Here is a 24279-nt window from a genome sequence, read left to right as displayed (position 1 = left end):
CTGGTCCAGATCCCTCTGCAAGCTTTGAAAACCTTCCTCACTGTCCACTACACCTCCAATCTTTGTATCATCAGCAAATTTGCTGATCCAGTTTAATACATCATCATCCAGATCATTGATATAGATGACAAATAGCAATGGACCCAGCACTGATCCCTGTGGCACACCACTAGTCACAGACCTCCACTCAGAGAAGCAATCCTCCACTACCACTCTCTAGCTTCTCCCATTGAGCCAATGTCTAATCCGATTTACTACCTCACCATTATATACCTAGCGACTGAATCTTCCTAACTAACCTCCCATGCGGGACCTTGTCAAAGGCCTTACATCCATGTAGACAACATCCACTGCCTTCCCTTCATCCACTTTCCTGGTAACCTCCTCGAAAAACTCTAATAGATTGGCTAAACATGACCTACCATACACAAAGCCATGTTGACTCTCCCTAATAAGTCCCTGTCTATCCAAATACTTGTAGATCCTATCTCTTAGTACTCCTTCCAATAATTTACCTACTACCGACGTCAAATTTGCCAGCCTATAATTTCCCGGATTACATTTAGAGCCTTTTTTAAACAACGGAACAACATGAGCTATCCTCCAATCCTCCAGCACCTCACCCGTGGATACCGACATTTTAAATGTATCTGCCAGGGCCCCTGCAATTTCAACACTAGTCTCCTTCAAGGTCCGAGGGACTATCCTGTCAGGTCCTGGGGATTTATCTACTCTGATTTGCCTCAAGACAGCAAGCACCTCCTCCTCTTTAATCTGTATAGGTTCCCTGACCTCACTACTTGTTTGCCTTATCTCCATAGACTCCTTGCCAGTTTCCTTAGTAAATACAGATGCAAAAAACCCATTTAAGATCTCCCCTATTTCTTTTGGTTCCATACATAGCCGACCACTCTGATCTTCAAGAGGACCAATTTTATCCCTTACTATCCTTTTGCTCTTAACATACCTGTAGAAGCTCTTAGGATTATCCTTCACCCTGACTGCCAAAGCAACCTCATGTCTTCTTTTAGCCCTCCTGATTTCTTTCTTAAGTATTTTCTTGTAACTTTTATGCTCTTCAAGCACCTTATTTGCTCTTTGTTGCCTATACCTGCCATACATCTCTCTCTTCTTCTTTATCAGACTTCCAATATCTCTCGAAAACCAAGATTCTTTATTCTTATTCACGTTACCTTTAATCCTGACAGGAACATACAAACTGTTCACTCTCAAAACTTCTCCTTTGAAGGCCTCCCACTTACCAACGACATCCTTGCCAGAGAACAATCTGTCCCAATCCACGCTTTTTAGATCCTTTCTCATTTCTTCAAATTTGGCATTTTTCAAGTTTAGAACCTCAACCCGAGGACCAGATCTATCTTTATCCATGATCAAGTTGAAACTAATGGTGTTATGATCACTGGACCCAAAGTGTTTCCCTACACACACTTATGTCACTTGTCCAAATTCGTTTCCTAATAGGAGATCTAATATTGCATCCTCTCTAGTTGGTACCTCTATATATTGATTTAGAAACTTTCCTGAACACATTTTACAAACTCTAACCCGTCTAGACCTTTAACAATATGGGAGTCCCAATCAATATGTGGAAAATTAAAATCCCCTACTATCACAACTTTATGTTTCCTGCAGTTGTCTGTTATCTCTCTGTAGATTTGCTCCTCCAATTCTCACTGACTATTGGGTGGTCTATAATACAACCCCATTAATGTGGTCATACCCTTCCTGTTTCTCAGCTCCACCCATATGGCCTCAGTAGACAATCCCTGTAATCTGTCCTGCCTGAGCACTGCTGTAACATTTTCCCTGACTAGCAGTGCCACCACCCCCCCCCCCCCCCCCCCACCCTTCATCCCTCTGCCTCTATTGCATCTGAAACATCGGAACCCTGGAACATTGAGCTGCCAGTCCTGCCCCTCCTGTAGCCAAGTTTCACTAATGGCTATAATGGCATAATTCAACCTGTCAATCCACACCCTCAGCTCGTCAGCCTTCCCCACAATACTCCTCACATTGAAATAGACACACCTCAGAAGATTATTACCACCACACACAACCCTTCTATTTGTGACTTGGCATGAAAGTTTAACATCATTTATTTTCCTCCACTCCACTATCTGTTCTGACACTCTGGTTCCCATCCCCCTGCAAATCTAGTTTAAACCCTCCCCAACAGCACTAACAAACCTCCCTGCAAGGATATTGATCCCCCTGTAGTTCAGGTGTAACCCGTCTCTCTTGTACAGGTCCCTCCTACCCCAGAAGAGGTCCCAATGATCCTGAAATGTGAAACCCTGCCCCCTGCACCAGTTCCTCAGCCACGTGTTCATCCTCCAGAGCATCCTACTCTTACCCTCACTGGCACGTGGCGCAGGTAGCAACCCTGAGATTACCACCCTCGAGGTCCTGCTTTTTGACTTCCTACCAAGCTCTCTGTACTCACTCCTCAGGACCTCCTCACTCTTTCTTCCTACATCACTGGTACCGATGTTTACCATGACATCTGGCTGCTCCCCCTCCCACTTCCCTGACCCTGGCACCAGGGAGGCAACAAGCCATCCGGGAGTCTCTGTCACGACCACAGAACCTCCTGTCTGTACCTCTAACTATCAAGTCCCCCATCACTACCGCTCTCCTCTTCCTCCCTCCCTTCTGCACTGCAGAACCAGACTCAGTGCCAGAGATCCAGCTGCTGCAGCTTGTCCCAGGTAAATCAAACTCCCCCCAACAGTATCCAAATCGGTATACTTGTTGTTGAGGGGAATGGCCACAGGGGAGCCCTGCTCTGCCTGCCCTTACCCCTTCCCTCTCCTGACAGTAACCCAATTACCTGTGCCCTGCTCCTTTGGCGTAACTGCCTCCCTGTAGTTACTATCTATAAACACCTCATTCTCCCGAAAGATCCGGAGGTCATCCAGCTCCTGCTCCAGTTCCCTAACGTGGTTTGTTCGGAGCTGCAGCTGGATGCACTTCCTGCAGGTGTCGTTGTCAGCGACACTGGAGGTCTCCCTGGCTTCCCACATCCTGCAAGAGGAGCATTCCAACATCCTGCCTGGCATTCTCTCTAAACTTACTAGTTAAAAAAAAATCGAATGAGAGAAAAAAGAACAACAACTTACTGGAACGTACTCTTGTCTCTGCCTATTCACGCCGAAGCCTGTTGAGCCAAATCTGTCCTACCCTAACTCACTCCACTCCGACGATGGCCGCTTCGCTAGACCGGACTTCTTTTATCATGCACTAGCTGGCCAGCTGTCTTCAGCTCCTCCGCTCCCAATTGGTTGGACATTTAAAAAACTGAAAAAGCCCGCAAATCCTCTCCTTCTCAAGCTCTGACGGTTTTTCATTGGTTTTATTGTGTTTTTTGGATTTACTGTGTACGCCCATAAGAATTAATCTCTGGGTTGTATATGGTGAATCATATGTATTTTGATATTATATTTACTTTCAACTTTGAGGCAATCTGTCAGAATACTCTACAAGGTACGTCTATAAAAATTTGTAAGACTCTTTGTTAACAAACTCTTAAAATCCCTCAACTCCTCAAACCCCTAATGAAGCCGTGTGACTCCTTCTGTCTGCCCTTATAGGATCACCCTTCCACTTTGCACATCAAGTAGTCTTAACCATTCCAGTGTGTGAGAGAGCAGGGTAGTGGGATGAATTCCGGGGATTAGGAAAGGTTGTTGTTTTTTTTTAATTAATTTTTTTATGCATTTCTACAAACCAACTACAAACAAAAAAAAACCAACAGCAAAGAGATTAGGAAAGGTTAGCGGGTCTCATGGTCCATTCAGTGTGTGTAATCCATCTCCCCCCTTTCTGTCATTTGCTGACAGCCTGATAACATCCTCATGGCTGACCTGGCCAGTGAGAACATCCGGATCTGTGACTTCGGGAACGCTCAAGAGTTCACTCCGGACACACCACAGTACTGTCTGTTCGGAACACCTGAGTATGTCTCACCAGAGATAGTTAATCAGACGCCCGTCTCACGGGGCACCGACATCTGGTATGGACCATTGTGTGTGTGTTGTATTGTGTGTTTGTTGTGTGTGTGTGTTGTGTTGTGTTTGTGTGTGTTGTGTGTGTGTGAGTGTGTTGCATTTGTGTTTGTGTGTGTGTGTGTGTGTTTGTGTGTTGCATTTGTGTGTTGTGTTTGTGTGTGTGTGTGTGTGGTGTGTGTTTGTGTGTTTGCGTGTGTGTGTGTTTGTGTGTTATGTTTGTGTGTTGTGTGTGTTTGTGTTTGCGTGTGTGTGTGTTTGTGTGTTATGTTTGTGTGTTGTGTTTGTGTGTGTGTTGTGTTTGTGTGTTGTGTGTGTGTGTGTTTGTGCATACCTATATGAGTATGTCTGAATTTTCTTAGTGTGTGTGTCTAAGCCTCTGTGGTTCTGTGAGTGTGTATGTGTTTGGGTCTGTGTGTCTCTGTACATTTCTGTGTGTTTTTTGAGAGGCTCTATCTGTGTGTGTCTGACACCAAGTGTGTGTGATTCTGTGTATGTATGTGTCTGTAAAACTCAGTAATTACAGCAGCCTGACTAATCCACAGCTCTGGAACAATTATGAGGTTACCTATGTGCACCCAAGGGTGACATATTGATCAGTAATCTGTGGAGGGCTCTCATCTTCTTTTTTACATCTTCATTGTCACCGGGGTGGGAAGACAGGCAGCAGCTCAGGTTAACGCTTCTCCTGACCCACAGCACCTCGACTCTGCTGCACTCCCTCAGTGTAGTTGGGGTGGGATCCTCTGAATCCCTTTGTTCGAGGGATTGAGTTCAAGAGCTGCTCTGTAAAAGCCCAGTTAGCCCACACTTGGAGTATTGGTCCCGTTCTGGATGCCTCATTATAGGAAGGATGTGGAAGTTTCAGAGAGGGTGTAGAGGAGATTTACTAGGTTGCTGCCAGGATTAGAGAGCGTGTCTGATGAGGATAGGTTGTGCAAGCTAGGAATGAAGGATGAGAGGTGGTTTGATAGAGGTGTACAAGATGATAAGAGGCATAGATTGAGTGGACAGCCAGAGACTTTTTCCCAGGGTGAAAATGACTAATATGAGGAGACATAATAGAAGGAATAGGGAGGATGTCAGAAGTAGGATTTTTTTTTTACACAGAGTGGTGGGTGTGTGGAATGCCTTGCCAGGGGTAGTGCTAGAGGCAGATATATTAGGGAGATTTAAGAGACTTTTAGATAGGCACATGAGTGATAGAAAAATGGAGGGCTATGTGGAAGGGAAGACTTATATTGGTCTTAGAGTAGGTTAAATGGTTGGCAGAACATCAGAGCCAAGGAGCCTTACTATGCTGAACTGTTCTATGTTCTCTGAGTATCATTTCCTCTGTCAGAAAATGCTGCTCATTGTTTGTCTAATTCCATCCACAGGCCCATGGGAGTCATCGCCTACATTGGGTAAGTGGTATCCTCTTTCTCACAGTTATGTTGCCTCAACTTTCCATAAGATATAGGAGTAGCATTAGGAGATTCAGCTCATCAGCTGTGCTCCACTGTTCAATCAAGACCAATTCTTTTTTTCAAACCCATTCAGATTTAGATTCAGATTCAAATTTAACTATTTATCACAAGTTTGTTGATACATACAATGAAATGCATCATTTACATAAACAACCAAAACACCCTAGGGGTGACCTGTGGGCAAGACCCATCCTTGTGGAATATGAGTTCAAATCTATCATGACCACTTAGGTTAGTTTATTATTATTACAGTACCAAGGTATAGAGACGAGTTTGCCTTGCATACGGCCATACAGATTATTTCATTACAATAGTGTATTGAGGTAGTACAAGGTAAAGCAATTACAGAGTGACTTATAGTGTAACAGCTACAGGGAAAAGGCAGTACAGGAGGACAGTAAGTGGATGGCCACAACAAGGTAGATTGTGAGACCAATACTTTACCTTATCATGCTATTCAATAGTCTTATAGCATTAGTGAAAATAAATGCAATCATACAGTGCAACAGGTGGTCCGTAGTGTTCCGTTGCCAACGTATAGTTAAGATTTTCGAGTTGGTTCACAAATTAACTTGTTGACGGGATCTTAAACCTGGTGGTGTGGGACTATAGGCTTCTGTACCTCCTATCTGACAGTAGCTTCAAGAAGAGGCATGGCCCTAATAGCAGAGATTCCCAACGATAAATGCCACCTCCTTGAGGCAGTGCCTCCTGTAGATGTTGTCATCAGTGAGGAGGCCTGTGCCCATATTGGACCAGGCTGCATCCAGCCTCTTGATGGAATGTGTTGGAATTCCTTTACTATGCCTGATGCAGTCTGGGTACTTTCAATAATGCATCTGTAGATATTCATCAGAGTCTTTAATGACATATCAAATCTCTCTAATTTTCTACAAAAGTAGAAACTTTCTTTGTGAATCAGATTGTTATCACTGACATACATTCAGAGGCCACTTCATTAGGTACACCTGTACACCTGCTCATTAATGCACATGTCTAATCAGACAATCTCGATGCATAAAAGCATGCAGACATGGTCAAGAGTTTCAGAATGGGGAAAAAATGTGATTAAAGTAGCTTTGGCCATGGAATGATTGCTGATGCCAGACAGGATGGTTTGAGTATCTCAGAAACTGCTGATCTCCTGGGATTTTCACTCACAACAATCTCTAGAGTTTATAGAGAATTCAAAAAAATATCCAGTGAACTGCAGTTCTTTGGGTGAAAACATCTTGTTCATGAGAGAGGTCAGAGGAGAATGGCCGGACTGGTTCAAGCTATCAGGAAGGCAACAGTAACACAAATAACCACATGTTATAACAGCGATGCACAGAAGAGCATCTCTGAATGCACAATACATCGAAGCTTTGAAGTGGATGGGCTACCGTAGCAGAAGGTCACTCCAGGTTCACCGGGTGTATGTAATAAATTGGCCACTGAGCATATGTTGTTGAATTTGGGGGATTGGTAGTTTGCTGAACTGACCATGGGGCATGTTTGCCTCTGCAGGTTGACAGGGATCTCGCCATTCGCCGGAGAGAACGACAGGTCTACCTTGTTGAACGTGAAGAACTACGATGTGGCCTTCGAGGAGAAGATGTTCACGGACCTGAGCCAGGAGTCAAAGGACTTCGTCACCAGGCTACTGGTGGAGGACAGGCAGTGCGTATAGGAGTGCCGACCATGGGTGTCATAGTGACAGGGAGCTGACAACACCCTCCCACTTACATTATCACTCCTTTTGCTACAACCTGAGCCTCTGTTCTTTATTTAGAGATACAGCACAGTTACAGGCCCTTCTGGCCTAATGAGCAAACACCACCCTGTGAACCCATGTGACCAATTAACCTATTAACCCATACGCCTTTAGAATGTTGGAGGAATCTGTAGCACCCAGAGGAGACCCACACGGTCACAGGAGAAATATAGGAACTCTTTACAAACGTTGGCAGGAATCGAACCTGGGTTGCTGCCGATGTAACACTGGCTGCTGCAAACGAGACTGTTCTCAAGTCTTGTCTCCCCGACACAGTTCTGCTCACCCTCACTCCCTATTTCAGCTGTTCCTCCCAATCCCTATTTTGAAAGATAAGGCATTTGATAAAGTTCCCCATGGTAGACTTATCCAGAATGTCAGGTAGCATGGAATCCAAGGAAACAGAACTGCCTTACCCAGAGAAAGCAGAGAATGTTAGGAGATGGACTATATTCTGCCTGGAGGCCGAAAACTAGTCATGTTCTGCAGGGATCTGTTCTGGGACCCCTGCTCTTTGTGATTTTTATAAATAACTTGGAAGAGGAAGTGGAAGGGTTGGGTTAGTAAGTTTGCAAATAACATTAAAGTTGGTTGAGTTGTGGAGAGTGTAAAAGCGTGTCATACATTACAATAGCACTCTGAAAATGTGGAATTGAGCTGAGAAGTGGCAGTTGGAGGTCAACCTGGAGAGGTGTGAAGTGATTGATTTTGGAAGGTCGAGCTGGAAGGCAAGGTACAGAGTTAATGGCAGGATTCTTAGCAGTGTGGAGGGATTTTGGGGTCCAGGTCCGTAGATCCCTCAACATTGCTGCACAAGTTGATAGGGTGGTCAAGAAGATGTATGATGTGTTGGCCTTCATTAGTCATGGGATGGAGTTCCAGAGCCATGAGGTAATGTTGCAGCTCTATAAAACCTCAGTTAGAATATAATGTTCAGTTCTGGTCACCTCAGAGGAGGGATGGGTTAGCTTTAGAGAGGGTGCAGAGGAGAGTTATAGGAGGCTGCCTGGATTAGCAAGCATGTCTTATGAGGATAGGTTGAGCGAGCTAGGGCTTTTCTCTTTAGAGTGAAGAAGAAGGAGAGTTGACTTGATAGAAGTGTACAAGATTAGAGACATAGACGAGTGGTTAGCCAGACGTCTTTTTCCAATGCAGATGCGACAAAGCACATTGATGAAGGTAGAACAGTGGGTGTGGTGTTCATGGATTTTAATAAGGAGCTCAATAAAGTTCCCCATGGTAGGCTCGTCCAGAAATTCAGAAGACATGGCATCCAGGAAAACGGCTACATGGATTCAGAATTGGCTTGTCTATAGAATCATTTCAGATTCAGATTAATTTATTTATTATATGTACAACAAAACATCCAGTGAAAAGCGACATAACAGCCAACACGATTTAAGGATGTGCTGGGGGCAGCTGCAAGTGTCACCTCACATTCTGGCAACAACATAGCATGTCCACAGTGTCAGTGGGAAGTGTTACTCCATTTGTTCAGGAAAGGGAGAAGGGATAACACTGGGAATTTTATATCAATGCTAAGAAGAGCATTAGAGAGGGTTCTTAGAGCCGGGATTTTTGAGTAGTTGGAGAAGCATACTCTAAAGAGGGATAGTCAACATGGTGTTGTGAGGGGCAGGTCATACCTCGCGAGCCTGGTTGAATTCGTTAAGGATGTGACAAATCGTATTGGTGAAGGTAGAGCAGTGGATGTGCTGAATACGGATTTTAGTGTGGGGTCCGGCAAGCTTCCCCATTGTAGAATGTCAGGGAATCTTAGCTGCATTAATTCAGAATTGGCTTGTCCACAGAAGGAAGAGGGTGGTGGTAGTTGGAGTGTTTTCTACATGGAAATTGGTGACTAGTAGTGATCTGTAGGGATCAGTACTATGCACTGTTTCCTCTAAGCTGCGTGGTTGCATAGTAACTGAAATGCTACTGCACACATAGCCTTTGTTGTGCAGCTGCAATTTTCTTTTATATAATGTTAATATAATTTTGAAATTATACTAATTGTAAAATAATCCATAATTTTTCTAAATAATAAACGTACCACAACCTTTACTTTGAAGCATTTTAGAGCCTCAACATATTTACATTGTCAATGTTTCAAGTTACAACACTGTTACAAATTGTAGCAATAAACACAAAATGGAAGTCAGTAGCTCATTGTTACTGAACACCAAAGCCATCTAGTCAAAACGTTAGAAGGAACATTGGTTCTGGTACCCCTGCCCTTTGTGTTTATTATTATAAATAACTTGGATGAGGAAGTGGATGGATGGGTTAGTAAGTTTGTAGATGAAACAGTGGAGTTGTGGATAGTGCAGCAGGTTGCATTGGGACATTGACAGGCTGCAGAATGGGGCTGTGAAGTAGCAGATGGAGTTCAAACCAGAAAAGTGTGAAGTGCCACTGAAAGGTCAAATTTGAAGACAGAATACAGGGTTAATGGCAGGAATCTTATTAGTGTGGAGAAACAGAGGTATTTGGAGCCAAATCCATAGACCCCCCCCCAAACTTGCCTTGCAAGTTCATAGGGCAGTAAAGAAGGTATAAGGTTGACCTTCTTGAAATGGGGGAATGAGTTCAAGAGCCACAGGGTAATATTGCAGCTGTATACAACTTAGGTTAGACCACACTTGGAAAATTGTAACACTGCTCCCAGTATTACCCCTCCCACAGTATGACCCTCCCTCAGCGTCGCCCCTCACACAGAGTGACCCTCCCTCAGCATCGCCCCTCACACAGAGTGACCCTCCCTCAGTACTACTCCTCCCACAGTGTTATGCTCTCTCAGAACTGCCCCTCCCACTGTGTGATTCTCCCTCTGTACCGGTGACAGTGTTGTTAAGCTAACACGAGGAAATCTGCAGATGCTGGAAATTCAAGCAACACACACAAAATGCTGGTGGAACACAGCAGGCCAGGCAGCATCTATAAGGAGAAGCACTGTCGATGTTTCAGGCCGAGACCCTTCGTCAGGACTAACTGAAAGGAAAATTAGTAAGAGATTTGAAAGTAGGAGGGGGGGGGATACAAAATGATAGGAGAAGACCGGAGGGGGTGGGGTGAAGCTGAGAGCCGGAAAGGTGATTGGTAAAAGCCATTCTGATATGTCTATCCATGGCCTCCTCTACTGTCAAGATGAAGCCTCACTCAGGTTGGAGGAACAACATCTTATATACCAGCTGGGTAGCCTCCAACCTGATGGCATGAACATTGACTTCTCTAACTTCTGTTAATGCCCCTCCTCCCCTTCTTACCCCATCCTTGATATATTTAGTTTCTTTTCCTCCCTCCTCTCCCCTTTTTTTTCTCTCTCTCTCTCTCTCTGCCCATCACTCTGCCTGTTCTCCATCTCCCTCTGGTGTTCCCCTCCCCCTTTCTTTCTCCCGAGGCTTTCCCATGATCCTTTCCCTTCTCCAGTTCTGTATCACTTTCTCCAATCACCTTTCCAGCTCTTAGCTTCATCCCACCCCCTCCGGTCTTCTCCTATCATTTCGCATTTCCCCCTCCCCCTCCTACTTTAAAATCTCTTGCTATCTTTCCTTTCAGTCAGTCCTGACGAAGGGTCTCGGCCCGAAATTTCAACAGTGCTTCTTCCTATAGATGCTATCCGGCCTGTTGCATTCCACCAGCATTTTGTGTGTGTTGTTAAGCTGCAGTGATTAGGGTTGTGCCTGGTTGGTTCAGGAAGCAAACGGTTGAAGGGAAGGAACTGTTCTTGAACCTAGTGGTGTGAGACTTCAGACTTCTGTACCTCCTGCCTGGTGATAGCTGAGAGAAGAAGGCATTGCCTAGATGGTGGGCATCTTTGAAGATGGCAGCACCTCTTGTTGATACTACCAATGATGGCAAGGGTGTGCCCATGATGTATTGGGCAGAGCCCACTACTCACTGCAGTTTGGATTGGATTAGAAGAATGGGGATGAGGTCCCTGGGTCTGGGTGCACTCTCACTCTGTCCTGTGCTTATTTGCAGCCGGCCATCTGTAGAAGACTGCCTCCAGCACGCATGGTTTTCGGTGAGTATCCCTGCCGGAGGTTCCTTACCTTTTCTCAGGGCCCTGTCTCTGCAGCGGTGGTACTGAGCTCCGACTGACCACTGTATGGGTGAGGGGTAGACTCTGGGGGGGGGGGGGGACGATGGGAAAGTGGCAAAACACGTGAAAGCACACTCAGGTTGGAGGAACAACACCTTATATTCCATCTGGGAAGCCTCCAACCTGATGGCATGAACATCCATTTTTCAGACATGGTAATTAATCCCCCCCCCTTCACCATTCACTATTCCCCATTTCCATTTCTCTCTCTCACCTCATCTCCTTACCTGACCATCACCTCCCTCTAGTGCTTCTCCCCCTTCCCTTCTTCCTTGGCCTTCTGCCGTCTCCTATCAGATCCCCCTTTCCAGCCCAGTATCTCTTTCACCAATTGACTTCCCAGCTCTTTACTTCACCCCTCCCCCCTCTCCTGGTTTCACCTATCACCTACCACCTTGTAATTCTTTCTTCACTCCCCCCACCTTCTTACTCTGTCTTCTCATCTTTTTCACCAGTCCTGATGAAGGGTCTCGGCCCGAAACGTCAACTGTACTCTTTTCCGTAAATGCTGCCTGGCCTGCTGAGTCTCTCCAGCATTTTGTGTGCGTTGCTTAGATTTTCAGCAGCTGCAGGTTTTCTCTTGTTTGTAGTACAGGGAAACATTGTTGGAAATGCAGGCTGGAATAGACTTGATGGGCCAAATGTCCTCTTCCTACCTCTTAAAGACACAAAGAAACATGCAATAGTATCACAAACAAGAGAAAATCTGCAGATGCAGGAAATCCAAGGAACACACCCTTCATCAGTCCTGCGAGAAAAGAACATGTTGAGTTTTTGTCATTTGTACAAATATAGTGAGGTACTGGTACAATGAAAAAGTTCAACAGCAACATCACAGGCTCATTGATACGGACAACACATACAATATAAATTATTCAAGACCATGAAGAAATAAAACATTAATGCTCAGTTCTGGTCACACCATCACAGGAAGGAAGAGGAGGCTTTTCACAGGGTGCAGGAGAAGTTTATCAGGATGCTACCGGGATTAGAGGGCATGTCCTATAACGAGAGGCTGGACAAACTTGAGTTGTTTTCTCTGGAGTGGTGGAGGCTGAGGGGAGATCTGATAGAGATTATGAGAGGCAGAGATAGAGTGGACAGCCAGCATTACAACACAGAGACAGGGCCCTCATGCTGAACTGTTACTCTACCGAGTCCCATCAACCTGCACCCAGACCATAGCCGTCCATACTGTGGTGTATTTAGTATTTCAATTCCATTGGAGTAATTGTGTGTGTGTGTAGTTATAGTTTTGATAGTTTGATTAAGCATTGCTGTTTGTTTAAATAATTAATAACAGGCTATATGTAAACATGTGTTAATTGCATACATCATCACACTACCACATGATATGTGCATGCCTCACTTGAAAGTAAACACAAAGTTTTGCCTGCATTCTGGACTCCCATGTCTTCCTTTAATTGGCTTAATATTTCGAAGTTAGAAAACATAACATGTACCCCTAATATCCATCCAAGCTTCTCTGAAAAGTTGCAATCGAACCCACATCTATCACTTCCACTGGCAGTTTGTTTCACATTCTCACCACCCTCTGAGTGAAGGAGTTCCCCGTCAGGTTCCCCTTTATTATTTCAGCTTTTGCCCTTGACCCATGACTTCTAGTTCTCATCTCACACAACCTCAGTGGAAAAAAACTTGCTTGCATTTGCCCTATCTACACCCCTCATAATTTTGTATACCTCTACCAAATCTCCCATCATTCTCCTGTGCTCCAGGAAATATTCCACCTTCCCCTATGACCAGGTCCTGTTTCTTGTTTTCCAGAGTACCTGCATGGTGAACAGGAATGTGATCAGTACGGACAATCTGAAGGCTCTGGTGTCCCGAAGGAAATGGCAGGTGAGCTGAACGTGGAAGCCTTAGTGGACCCTGTCCCAGTACCTTGGCAGTTAAGATCACTTCATGTACCTCAAGAAGGAATTCAGAGGACAAAAAGATGGCATCAATCAGCTTTGACTGAAGATTGAGACAAATTCAAAGAGTTAAGAAAGCTTATTGTGTGTTGGCCATTAATGTGAGACGGGGTTGAGTTCATGAGTTGTGAGACAATATTGCAGCTCTATAAAACTTTGGTTAGACAACACTTGGACTATTGTCACAAACACAAGAAAATCTGATGAAGGGTCTCAGCATGAATCATCAACTGTTTACTCTTTTCCACAGATACTGTTGGACCTGCTGAGTTCCTCCAGCATTTCTGTCTGTTGCTTGGAGAATTGTGTTCATTTCTGATCAACTCATTATAGGAAGGATGTGGAACTTTTAGAGCAGATGCAGAGGAGATTAACCAGGATGCTGCCTGGATTAGAGAGCATGTCAAATGCAATTTAAAAATATATATTTATAGATATAGTACAGTGACAGGCCCTTCCAGCCCAATGAGCCCTCGCTGTCCAATTACACCCATTAACCTGTACATCTTTGGAACGTGGAAGGAAACCTACACAGTCTTGTGGAGAATAGACAAACTCCTTACAGACAGCAGCAGGAATTGATCCCTCGTTGGTGGCACAATAATAGTGTTATGTTAACCAGTATGCTACCATGTCACCTCGTGTCTTATGAGGATAAGTTGAGTGAACTAAGGCTTTTCTCTGTGGAGTGAAGGAGGGTGAGAGGCGACCTGATAAAGGTGTACGAGATATTAAGAGGCATGGAGAGTGTGGACAGTCAGAGACTTTTTCCAGGGTGGAAATGGCTAACACAAGGAGGCGTAATTTTAAAGTGATTGGGGGTCAGTATAGGGGGATGTCAGTGGGAAGTTTTTTTACACAGAGAGTGGTGGATGTGTGAAACATTCTGTCAGAGTGCTGGTAGAGGCAGATATATTACGGACATTTGAGAAACTCTCAAATACGTTTAAAAAATGGGCAGCCAAGGTGATTGGGGAGAAGGCAGGAAAATGAGATTGTGATGCATAACAGATCAGCAATGATGGAATTGCAGAGGGGACTCGATGGGCCAAACAACCTGGTTCTGCTCCAATATCTTATGTTCTGATATGACACCCCGATGATAGCAAAATGGAGGGCTATGTCGGAGAGAAGGGTTAGAGTAATGTTAGAGTAGGTTACAAGGTAGACACAACATCATGGGCCAAAGAGTCTATGGTCTTTCTGTATTCTGCTACTAGGGAGAGAATAGGACATCTCAAAGACCAAAGCCAAAGTGGAGCCTGGTGACTAGTGGTCAGGGCCAGGACATAGTGTCATAGGGTCTGGTGGGGCAGGGTGTGGAAGGCTAGTAATTGGTGGGACAAAGTCTGGTGAGACAAGATCTGTTGGGACAGGATCTGATGGGACTGTATCTGGTAGGACAGGGTCTGGTGGATCAAGTTGTGAATGGACAGGATCCAGTGGGACAGGGTCTGCTGGGATAAGTGAGGCAGAACAGGGTCTGGTAGGAGAGGTTCTGATGGGTTAGGATCCAATGGGACAGGGTCTGCTGGGATAAGTGAGGCAGAACAGGGTCTGGTAGGAGAGGTTCTGATGGGTTAGGATCCAATGGGACAGGGTCTGCTGGGATAAGTGAGGCAGAACAGGGTCTGGTAGGAGAGGTTCTGATGGGTTAGGATCCAATGGGCCATCAACTTGTAGGATGGTGTGGTGGGACAGGGTCTGATAAGAAAGAGTCTGGTGGGACAGGTTCTGGTGAGTCAGGTTCTGAAGGGACAGGTTCCAGTGGGATAGGGTCTGCTGGGCTGAGCTCTAACACCCTATCCCTGTGTTCCTTTCCCCAGCGCTCCCTCATCAGCTACAAGTCCTCGATGGTAGTTCGGTCCATCCCTGAGCTGCTGGCTGACCTGTCGGGCCCCGGCAGCCTCGGTCTGCCCCGCCAGCTGCGGGAGCCACGCCTCTCTTCTTCCTCAGACTCAGACGAAGTGGATGAGCTGCCACCGCTCTTGCCTGTCCCTGTGCCAATTCCAGTGGAGCCTCCGATGTCCCGGACACCCCTGCGCAGTCTCCGCAGCCCAGAACAGGAGGAGGGGAGCCCAGCCATTGCCACGGGCGAGGAGCGAATCTCACAGGCCCGAACTAGTGAGGGGGAGGCAAGCCAAGACACAGTTGGCCAGGTCGGGCCTGAGGCCACGCCTGCAGTCATCATCTCCCCTTCAGAGCAGGAGCCACGGACGAGGCCGGGCCTAGGCCTCAGTGCAGAGGCCCCGGAGCGGTCCTCCCAGCGCCGAAGGGGCGAGTTCCGGCGTGGCAGCTCAGCTGACTCAGCCTTGGCCCTGCTGGGGTCGGGGTTGGGTAGCTCAGATGCCGGGCCGGGCAGGCAGCCTCCATCTCCAGCGGCCGGAGCCTTGAAGAAGTCAATGTCTATGGAGCTGCCACGAAGAAGCCCGAGCCCTGGGGCCCGTAGGCCTGAGGAGGTGGGCGGTAGGCGGCGGGGAGCACCGGGCACAGAGGACTACAGTCTGAAGCTAGAGCTGCTGCGGCAGCGGCTGTTGAGGGCGGGCTCAGTGGATGGCAGGATGAGCGGCCTGCGTGGGCCACTGCTGGAGCGCCTGGGCCTACCTGATGGTGAGTCCAGACCTCCAGGGCCATCCCCACTGCAGAGTACCACCATCGAGCGCCAGGCCCCAAGGCCTCCCAGACCACAGCCTCCACGGCTGGCACGGGCTGCCTCAAGTGAGACAGCCCCAGGGCCGGAGGAGCATGAGCGCCGACCACTGCGCAAGACAGCCTCCTTCTCACAGGCCGAGCCCCCCGCACTGCACCGGCGGATAGGAGCTCCATTGGAGATCCCCCTGAGACCCAGTGCAACACGGACCCCCAGCCCAGAGCCCCGGTTCCCGCTCAGGGAGTCGCCATCACTCTCAGCCCTGAGTGAGCCACCTGCCGGGCCCGTTGCCCCACCCAGAGCACACAAGCCTCTGGGGCCACAGGCCCAGGCAGCACCTGGGACTCCTGAGGCCGATGGACCCTGCACCAGAGTAATGATCGGAAAGACTGCAGTGGTCACCCACAGCAACCTGTCCCCTGAGCCTCCCTTACTTCAGGCCGCTCCCGAACCATTAATTCATGGCCGGCCTGAACCATTGCCCCAGGCCCATGCTGAGCCTCCTTTACCTCAGACCCAGCTCACAGTAACTTCATCCCAAGCTAGACTTGAACCATCTCATCAGGCACAGTCCGAGTCTCTCTTAAACCAGGCTCAACTCACAGTAACTTTATCTCAGGCCAGACCTGAACCATTACCTCAGGTGAGGCCTGAACCTTTATCCCAGGCCAAACCTGAGGCAGCCTTATCCCAGGCCAGACAGGAACTATTACCTCATGCCATACCCAAGCCTTTAAACCAGGCTCAGCCACAGCTCATACCCCCCATCACAGGTGAGCCCCCCTCTTCACCCTTCATACTGGAACCCATCACTCCACCTCCTGGCTTCCGCTCAACTGATCTGGAGAGCAGCCTAGGTATGGCATCCAGGTCCCGGGAGGAGATCGCAGGAGGCCCTGAGGAGGCAACCAGGTCAAGCAGGGAGGGTCGCCCGATCAAGGCCAAGGCGTCCAGCGTAGCCCAGTGCCTGAACATCGAAAACATCGAGTCTGAGGAAGTGTTTGAGGCGCGATTCAAGAGGAGCAAGGAGTCGTCCCTCAGCCGGAGCCTGAAGCACCTAATGAGGCCCAAATCAGAGGAGAAGGTGGAGCGACTAACTGAAGCCAGAGACGCAATGTACAGGCCCGGGGCCAGGGGCGAGCCCTTGCAGCTGGTTAAGGCCCAGGAGCCCCTGGCAGACCAACGGGAGAGCAGGTATTGACAGAATTTATATTGTCACATGTAGCAAGGTACAGTGAAAAACCTGACTTGTGTGCAATTCATACAGATCAATACGTTATTGGTATTGGTTTATTATTGTCAAATCTACCAAGATACAATGAAAAGCTTGTCTTGCATCCTGCTTATACAGATTCTTTATTGGTATTCACGTGGGTTTATCAGGTATTGGAGTTGCAGAGCAAATTCGATGGGCTGAGCGGCTTAATTCTACACTTATGTCTTCTGGTCTTATTATTGTCCTCGTACACCAAGACACAATGAAAAGCTTGCCTTGCTTTCTGTTTATACAGAATTTCAGGTTTCAGGTTAGGGTTTATCATGGGTACATCAAGAGGGGCAGTTCACAAGTGTTGGCACACAATCTGGTGCCAACATAGCATGCCCACAACACTCAGCAGAACAAACCAAGACAACAGCAAAACAAGCCTCTTTTCCCACACTCCCACACACCCATTCACACTCAGAGACATGCCCCCAACCCAAGGACAGGTCAAATCATCTGAGGGAGATCGAGGTAGAACAAGGCAAAACAATAACAATGCAGAGTAAAGTGTAACAGCTACAGAGAAAGTGCAGTGCAGGTAAACAGTAAGGTACAAGGTCATAATGAGGAGGATTGTGAGGTCAATAATCCATTTATTATACTAGGAACCATTCAAGAGTCTTATAACTGTGAGATAGAAGCTGTCCTTGAGCCCGGCGGGACATGCTTTCAGGTTTTTGCATCTTCTGCTCGGTGGGAGGGAAAAGAGAACATTTGGGGTGGGTGAGGTCTTTGATTATGCTAGCTGCTTTACTGAGGCAGCATGAAGGGGACAGAGTCCATGTAGGGGAGGCTGGTTTCTGAGATGGGCTCTCTGCAATTTATTAGGGTCACAGATAGAGCAGTTGCACTGGAGAGTAATTACAAGGAAAGCACGGCAGTGCCTCTACTTCCTTAGAAGTTTGCAAAGATTCAGCATGACATCTAAAACTTCGAGAAACTTCTATCAATGCGTAGTGGAGGGTATTTTGATGAGCTGCATCACATCCTTTATGAAAACACCAAAGCCCTTGAACAGCAGGTCCTACAAAATGTATTTGCCCAGACCATCACAGGTAGACTTCCCCACGACTGAGCACATCTACATGAAACACTGCCGCAGGAAAGCAGCATCCATCATTAAGGACCCACCCCTCACCACCACACAAGACATGTTGTCTTCTTGCTGCTGCCATTAGGAAGAAAGTACAGGAGCCTCAGGAATGACACCACCAGGTTCAGGAGCAGTTACTACCCCTCAACCATCAGATTCTTGAACCAAAGGAGCTTCACTCAAATTCATTTGCCCCATCATTGAAACGTTACCACACCTAATGGACTCACTTTCAAGGACTCTTTATCTCATGTTCTCAATACTTATTATTACTATTATTTTTTCATTTTGTACAGTTTGTTGTCTTTTGCACTCTGGTTGAACGCCCAAGCTGGTGCCGTCTTTCAATGATTCTGCTAAAGTAGTTATTCTATAGATTTTTTGAGTATGTCAACAGAAGTATTGATCTCAGGGTTGCATATGCTGATATATATGCATTGTGATAATCTACTTTGAACTTTAATGCATCCAGATAGGATGTGCTCTCTGATGTCAATAAAAATTGGTAAGGGTCAACAGGATCTTGCCAAATTTCTGTTCGTCTCCTGAGGAGGTAGAGGCGATGGTGAGCTTTCCTGGCTGTGAAGTCTACCTGGTTGGACCTGGTCGGTGATGTTCACCCTCAGACCTCTGAACCTCAACACCATTAATGCATTTGCACCAACCCCCTTCCTGAAGTGGATGACCAGCTCTGCATTGTTCAAAGTTCAAAGTAAATTCATTATTAAAGAACCTATATATCACCATATGCCACCCTGAGATTCATCTTCTTGCGGGCATTCACAGTAGATACAAAGAAACACAATACAATCAGTGCAAAACTCCATGGAAACAAAGATGGGCAGACGAAAAATGTGCAAAAGAAGATGAGCTGTAAAAATTCAAATAAATAAATTAGCATTAAATAATATTGAGAACGAGTCCTTGAAAGTGAGCCCATAGATTGTGGAATCAGTTCAGTGTTGATGTGAACGAAGTTATCCATGCTGGTTCAGGACCTGATGGATGAGGGGTAATAACTGTATCTGAACCTGGTGGTGCAGGACCTGATGGTGAGGGGTAATAACTGTATCTGAACCTGGTGGTTCAGGACCTGTTGGATGAGGGGTAATAACTGTATCTGAACCTGGTGGTTCAGGACCTGATGGATGAGGAGTAATAACTGTACCTGAACCTGGTGCTGCAGAACCTAAGGCTCCTGTAGTTCTGGCCTGATGGCAGCAGTGAGAATAGAGCATACACTAGATGGTGGGGCTCCTTGATGATGGGTGCTGCTTTCCTGTGACAGCACTCCTTGTAAATGTGCTCAGTGGTGGGGAAGGCTTTAGCTGTGATGAACTGGGCTGTATCCACTACGTTTTGTAGTTTTTTCGGTTTGTGGGTATTGGTATTTCCCTACTAGGCCATCGTGCCACCAGTCAAGATACTCTTCAGTGTGCATCTTTAGAAACTGGTGACACCGTATCACTGCTCTCTGTCTCCTTCCTGTACAGGTCGAGGTCCGAGCAATGCCTTCCAGAAGCCTCGAAGGATCCTGGCTTCATCAGAAAGCTGTCACTGCGGCTGAAGGGTGACAGCAAGGAGGAGAAGCCGAGGGAGGGCGTCCTAACCAAGGCATCCCAGCCTGCAGGGAGAGGCAGTGAGACGGAGAGGGAGGAGTCAGCAGGGGAGCGGCATGATCCCGAGGTGCTCCGGAAGCAGGCCAAGAGCTCACCAGGGATGACAATGCGGAGGAAGATTGAGTCGACACTAACTGGCATCTCCCTGCGCTTCGCCCGTAGCCAGTCAGAGGAGAGGGTGCAGGAGGCCCCTGCACAAGCCGAACCCCCTGTCCAGCGCCAGGCCAAGGAAGGCAAGCGGCCCTTCCTGTCCCTGCTGAGGCGCTCGACCTCGGAGGCTGGCTCTCTGAAGAAGGTGGGCGTCCCTCAGAACCAGCTGGCCACGCAAGCCCGCTCCGCGCCCTCCTCCGAGTCCCTGCAGTCGGATGTCAGCTCGTCTGCCAAGCAGGAGAGAGGTAAGCAAGCACTTTGCTAGCCCCATCTGCCAATGGCTTCCGCAGCAATTCCACAAATTCACCATGAAAAGTGCTTGAAGTCTCTGGGCCTGTACTCGCTGGAATTTAGAAGAAAGGGGAGGGGGATCTCATTGAAACCTGTCAAATATTGAAAGGTCTGGATAAAGTGTATGAGCAGAAGATGTTTCCATAGTAGGAGGATCAGAGGGCGCAGCCTCAGTATAGAGGGATGTTCTTTTTGAGCAGAAATGAGGAGGGACTTCCTTAGCTAGAGGGTGGCAAAATGTACTTCGAACTTTGCAATTGTGGAATTCATTGCCATAGATGGATGTAGAGGCCAAGTATTTAGAGCAGAGCAAACACGAGGAAATCTGCAGATGCTGGAAATTCAAACAACAACACACACAAAATGCTGGTGTAACACAGCAGGCCAGGCAGCATCGATAGGGAGAAGACTGTCGACGTCCTGACGAAGGGTCTGGGCCTGACAGTGTTTCTCCCTGTAGATGCTGCCTGGCCTGCTGTGTTCCACCAGCATTTTGTGTGGTGTTGTTTAGAGCAGAGTTTGATAGGTTCCTGATTAGTAGTGGCATCAAAGGTTACAGGGAGGAGAATGGGGTTGAGAGGGATAAACAATCACTCATGATCAAATGGTGGAGCAGACTCAATGGGGCAAATTCTGCTCATGTACCCTATGGTCTTATGGACACATTTCACTGTATGTTACAAGGTACATATGAATGTGGCATACTGCTGGTCCCACATTCCCACTTCCCAGCTACTCCTGCCAGACCATAAGGCCAAAGGACAGGAGCAGAATTAGACCATTCAGCCTATTTAGTCTGTTCTGTCATTCGATTGTGGCTGATTTATTTTCTCTTTCAACCCCATTCTCGCCTTCTCCTCGTAGCCTTTGGACACCCCTAATAATCAAGAACCTATCAACCTTTGCTTCAAATGCACACAGTGATTTGGCCTCACAGCTGTCTGTGGTAATGAATTCCACAGAGTTACCACCCTCTGGATGAAGAAATTCCTCATCTTTGTTCTAAAGGGACAGTCTTCTATTCTGAGGCAGCGCCCTCTAGTCCTAACCCCTCCCCCCCCCATACGAAACATCCTCTTGGCATCCACTCTATATTGGCAATTCAGTATTTGATATGTTTCAATGAGATTCCTCCCCCCACCATTCTTCTATACTCCAGTGAGTACAGACTCAGAGTCATCATGCAATCTTCATACTTTAACCCTTTCATTCCTGGGATCATTCTAGTAAACCTCCTCGAGAATGAAAGGAATGTTTCATGGCTCTGGGCCAGTTGAAAAGGCAGAGCAGACTTGATGACCAAATGATGACCCTGTGTCTCACAATCTCACGCTCTGAATTTCTAAAAGAAGTGGTTGAGGCAGGCACCTTAACAACATTTGGACAGGTTCAAGGTTTAGAGGGCTATGGGCAAACAGAACCAGCTTAAATGAGAATGTGGGTCAGCATGGACATGTTGGGCTGAAGGGCCTGCTTCCTTCCCATGTGCCTCCAGGAACCTACACCATGCCCCAAGGAGACATACTAGGGCTGCAGAGAGATGATTCCCAAGTTCACAAGGTCAAAGAGTGTCATTTACTGTCAGCAAAACTTCACAAGCTTCTCTCTGATTGTTCTCACAGCATCCGTGCACGGAGAACGCAAGTCCCGGTGGGACCGATGGGGGTTCTCGCGAATGCGAAGAGATAAAGCGATATCACAGCCCAACATCTCGCTCGCCGTAGCTGCTGAGGACGTCTCGACGGTATATCATAGGAGTGCCTCAGGTGTGACAGAAACCTTTATCAAACACTACTTTCCTTTTTATCTCCATTTTGTGTGGATTTTTTGTTTGATTTTTGACTTTAAGTATCAGGTATTCACCTCCCTTTGGTTCCCCTCCTCCTTCATCTTCTCCCATGGTCCTCTCTCCACTCCTATCAGATTCCTTCTTCCTCAGCCCTTTACATCTTCCACCTATCACCTCCCAGCTTCTTACTTCATCCCCTATTCCCCACCCATCTCCCTTCACCGTCACCTGGTCTTCCCTATCACCTGTGATTTGTACTTCTTCCACTCTGCCAACTTTCTTACTCAAGCTTCTTCCCCCTTTCTTTCCAGTCCTGATGAAGGGTCTCACCCCAAAACATCGACTGTTTATTCCACTAGCATTTTGTGTGTGTTGACTGTTTATTCCCCTCCATAGTTGCTGCCAAACATGCTGAGTTCCTCCAGCACTCTGTGCATGTTGCTCAGAATTTCCAGCATCTGCAGAATCTCTTGTTTTTATGATAAAGCATTTAATATTATGCTCCTTGCTCAGACTACACACCAGCCCCTGCAATGTTTACTGGGCTCCAGAGAGCCAACAGATGCTGCATTATTTCCGTCCAGAGTCACCCAGGCAAAGTGTGTCCTTGAAAGATGGGCAGGCAGTTGGCTCAATAACCTACTGCCTGGGTCAGTGAAGAGCCATGCTGGCCATTCCCAGGAAAAGACTAGAGAGGAAGTTCTGACCAATTTATCCCCCCTTCCTGAAGATCGGGAGAGTGGGGACAAAGTCTAATCCATGCTGTCTTTGCCCTGGAAACATGTTATGCGATGGTACAGAAGGAAGGACGATAGGGAGCTTCACTCTGTGTCTGACCCTGGGAGTGTGTGATGGGACAGTGTGGAGGGAGCTTCACTCTGTGTCTGACCCTGGGAGTGTGTGATGGGACAGTGTGTGGAGGGAGATTCTCTCTGTGTCTGACCCTGGGAGTGTGTGATGGGACAGTGTAGAGGGAGTTTCACTCTGTGTCTGACCCTGGGAGTGTGTGATGGGACAGTGTAGAGGGAGCTTCACTCTGTGTCTGACCCTGGGAGTGTGTGATGGGACAGTGTAGAGGGAGCTTCACTCTGTGTCTGACCCTGGGAGTGTGTGATGGGACAGTGTAGAGGGAGCTTCACTCTGTGTATGACCCTGGGAGTGTGTGATGGGACAGTGTAGAGGGAGTTTCACTCTGTGTCTGACCCTGGGAGTGTGTGATGGGACAGTGTAGAGGGAGATTCACTCTGTCTGACCCTGGGAGTGTGTGATGGGACAGTGTAGAGGGAGCTTCACTCTGTGTCTGACCCTGGGAGTGTGTGATGGGACAGTGTAGAGGGAGCTTCACTCTGTGTCTGACCCTGGGAGTGTGTGATGGGACAGTGTAGAGGGAGCTTCACTCTGTGTCTGACCCTGGGAGTGAGTGGTGGGACAGTGTAGAGGGAGCTTCACTCTGTGTCTGACCCTGGGAGTGTGTGATGGGACAGTGTAGAGGGAGATTCACTCTGTGTCTGACCCTGGGAGTGTGTGATGGGACAGTGTAGAGGGAGATTCACTCTGTGTCTGACCCTGGGAGTGTGTGATGGGACAGTGTGGAGGGAGCTTCACTCTGTGTCTGACCCTGGGAGTGTGTGATGGGACAGTGTAGAGGGAGCTTCACTCTGTGTCTGACCCTGGGAGTGTGTGATGGGACAGTGTGGAGGGAGCTTCACTCTGTGTCTGACCCTGGGAGTGTGTGATGGGACAGTGTAGAGGGAGCTTCACTCTTTGTCTGACCCTGGGAGTGTGTGATGGGACAGTGTAGAGGGAGCTTCACTCTGTGTCTGACCCTGGGAGTGTGTGATGGGACAGTGTAGAGGGAGTTTCATTCTGTGTCTGACCCCGGGAGTGTGTGATGGGACAGTGTAGAGGGAGCTTCACTCTGTGTCTGACCCCGGGAGTGTGTGATGGGACAGTGTAGAGGGAGCTTCACTCTGTGTCTGACCCCGGGAGTGTGTGATGGGACAGTGTAGAGGGAGCTTCACTCTGTGTCTGTCCCCGGGAGTGTGTGATGGGACAGTGTAGAGGGAGCTTCACTCTGTGACTGACCCTGGGAGTGTGTGATGGGACAGTGTAGAGGGAGCTTCACTCTGTG

The 24279-nt window shown here is 47.5% G+C and overlaps 1 protein-coding gene across 10 annotated transcripts in view; it reads left to right on the top strand.

Annotated features, from left to right (window-relative positions):
* Positions 1-24279, top strand: part of spega (striated muscle enriched protein kinase a) — a 237721-nt gene that overhangs the window by 188971 nt on the left and 24471 nt on the right. For all 10 annotated transcript variants that reach the window (XM_059967544.1, XM_059967547.1, XM_059967543.1 and 7 more), the window contains 8 exons: positions 3861-4033; positions 5405-5431; positions 7004-7156; positions 11235-11277; positions 13144-13218; positions 15119-17136; positions 19793-20313; positions 21982-22125. In XM_059967544.1, the coding sequence (XP_059823527.1) occupies positions 3861-4033; positions 5405-5431; positions 7004-7156; positions 11235-11277; positions 13144-13218; positions 15119-17136; positions 19793-20313; positions 21982-22125 (3154 nt within the window). The remainder of the gene's footprint in view (positions 1-3860; positions 4034-5404; positions 5432-7003; positions 7157-11234; positions 11278-13143; positions 13219-15118; positions 17137-19792; positions 20314-21981; positions 22126-24279) is intronic.

The sequence above is a fragment of the Hypanus sabinus genome, chromosome 4 (assembly GCF_030144855.1).
Source record: "Hypanus sabinus isolate sHypSab1 chromosome 4, sHypSab1.hap1, whole genome shotgun sequence".
In the NCBI taxonomy this organism is placed as follows: domain Eukaryota; kingdom Metazoa; phylum Chordata; class Chondrichthyes; order Myliobatiformes; family Dasyatidae; genus Hypanus; species Hypanus sabinus.
This window is presented reverse-complemented; position numbering and strand designations above follow the sequence as displayed.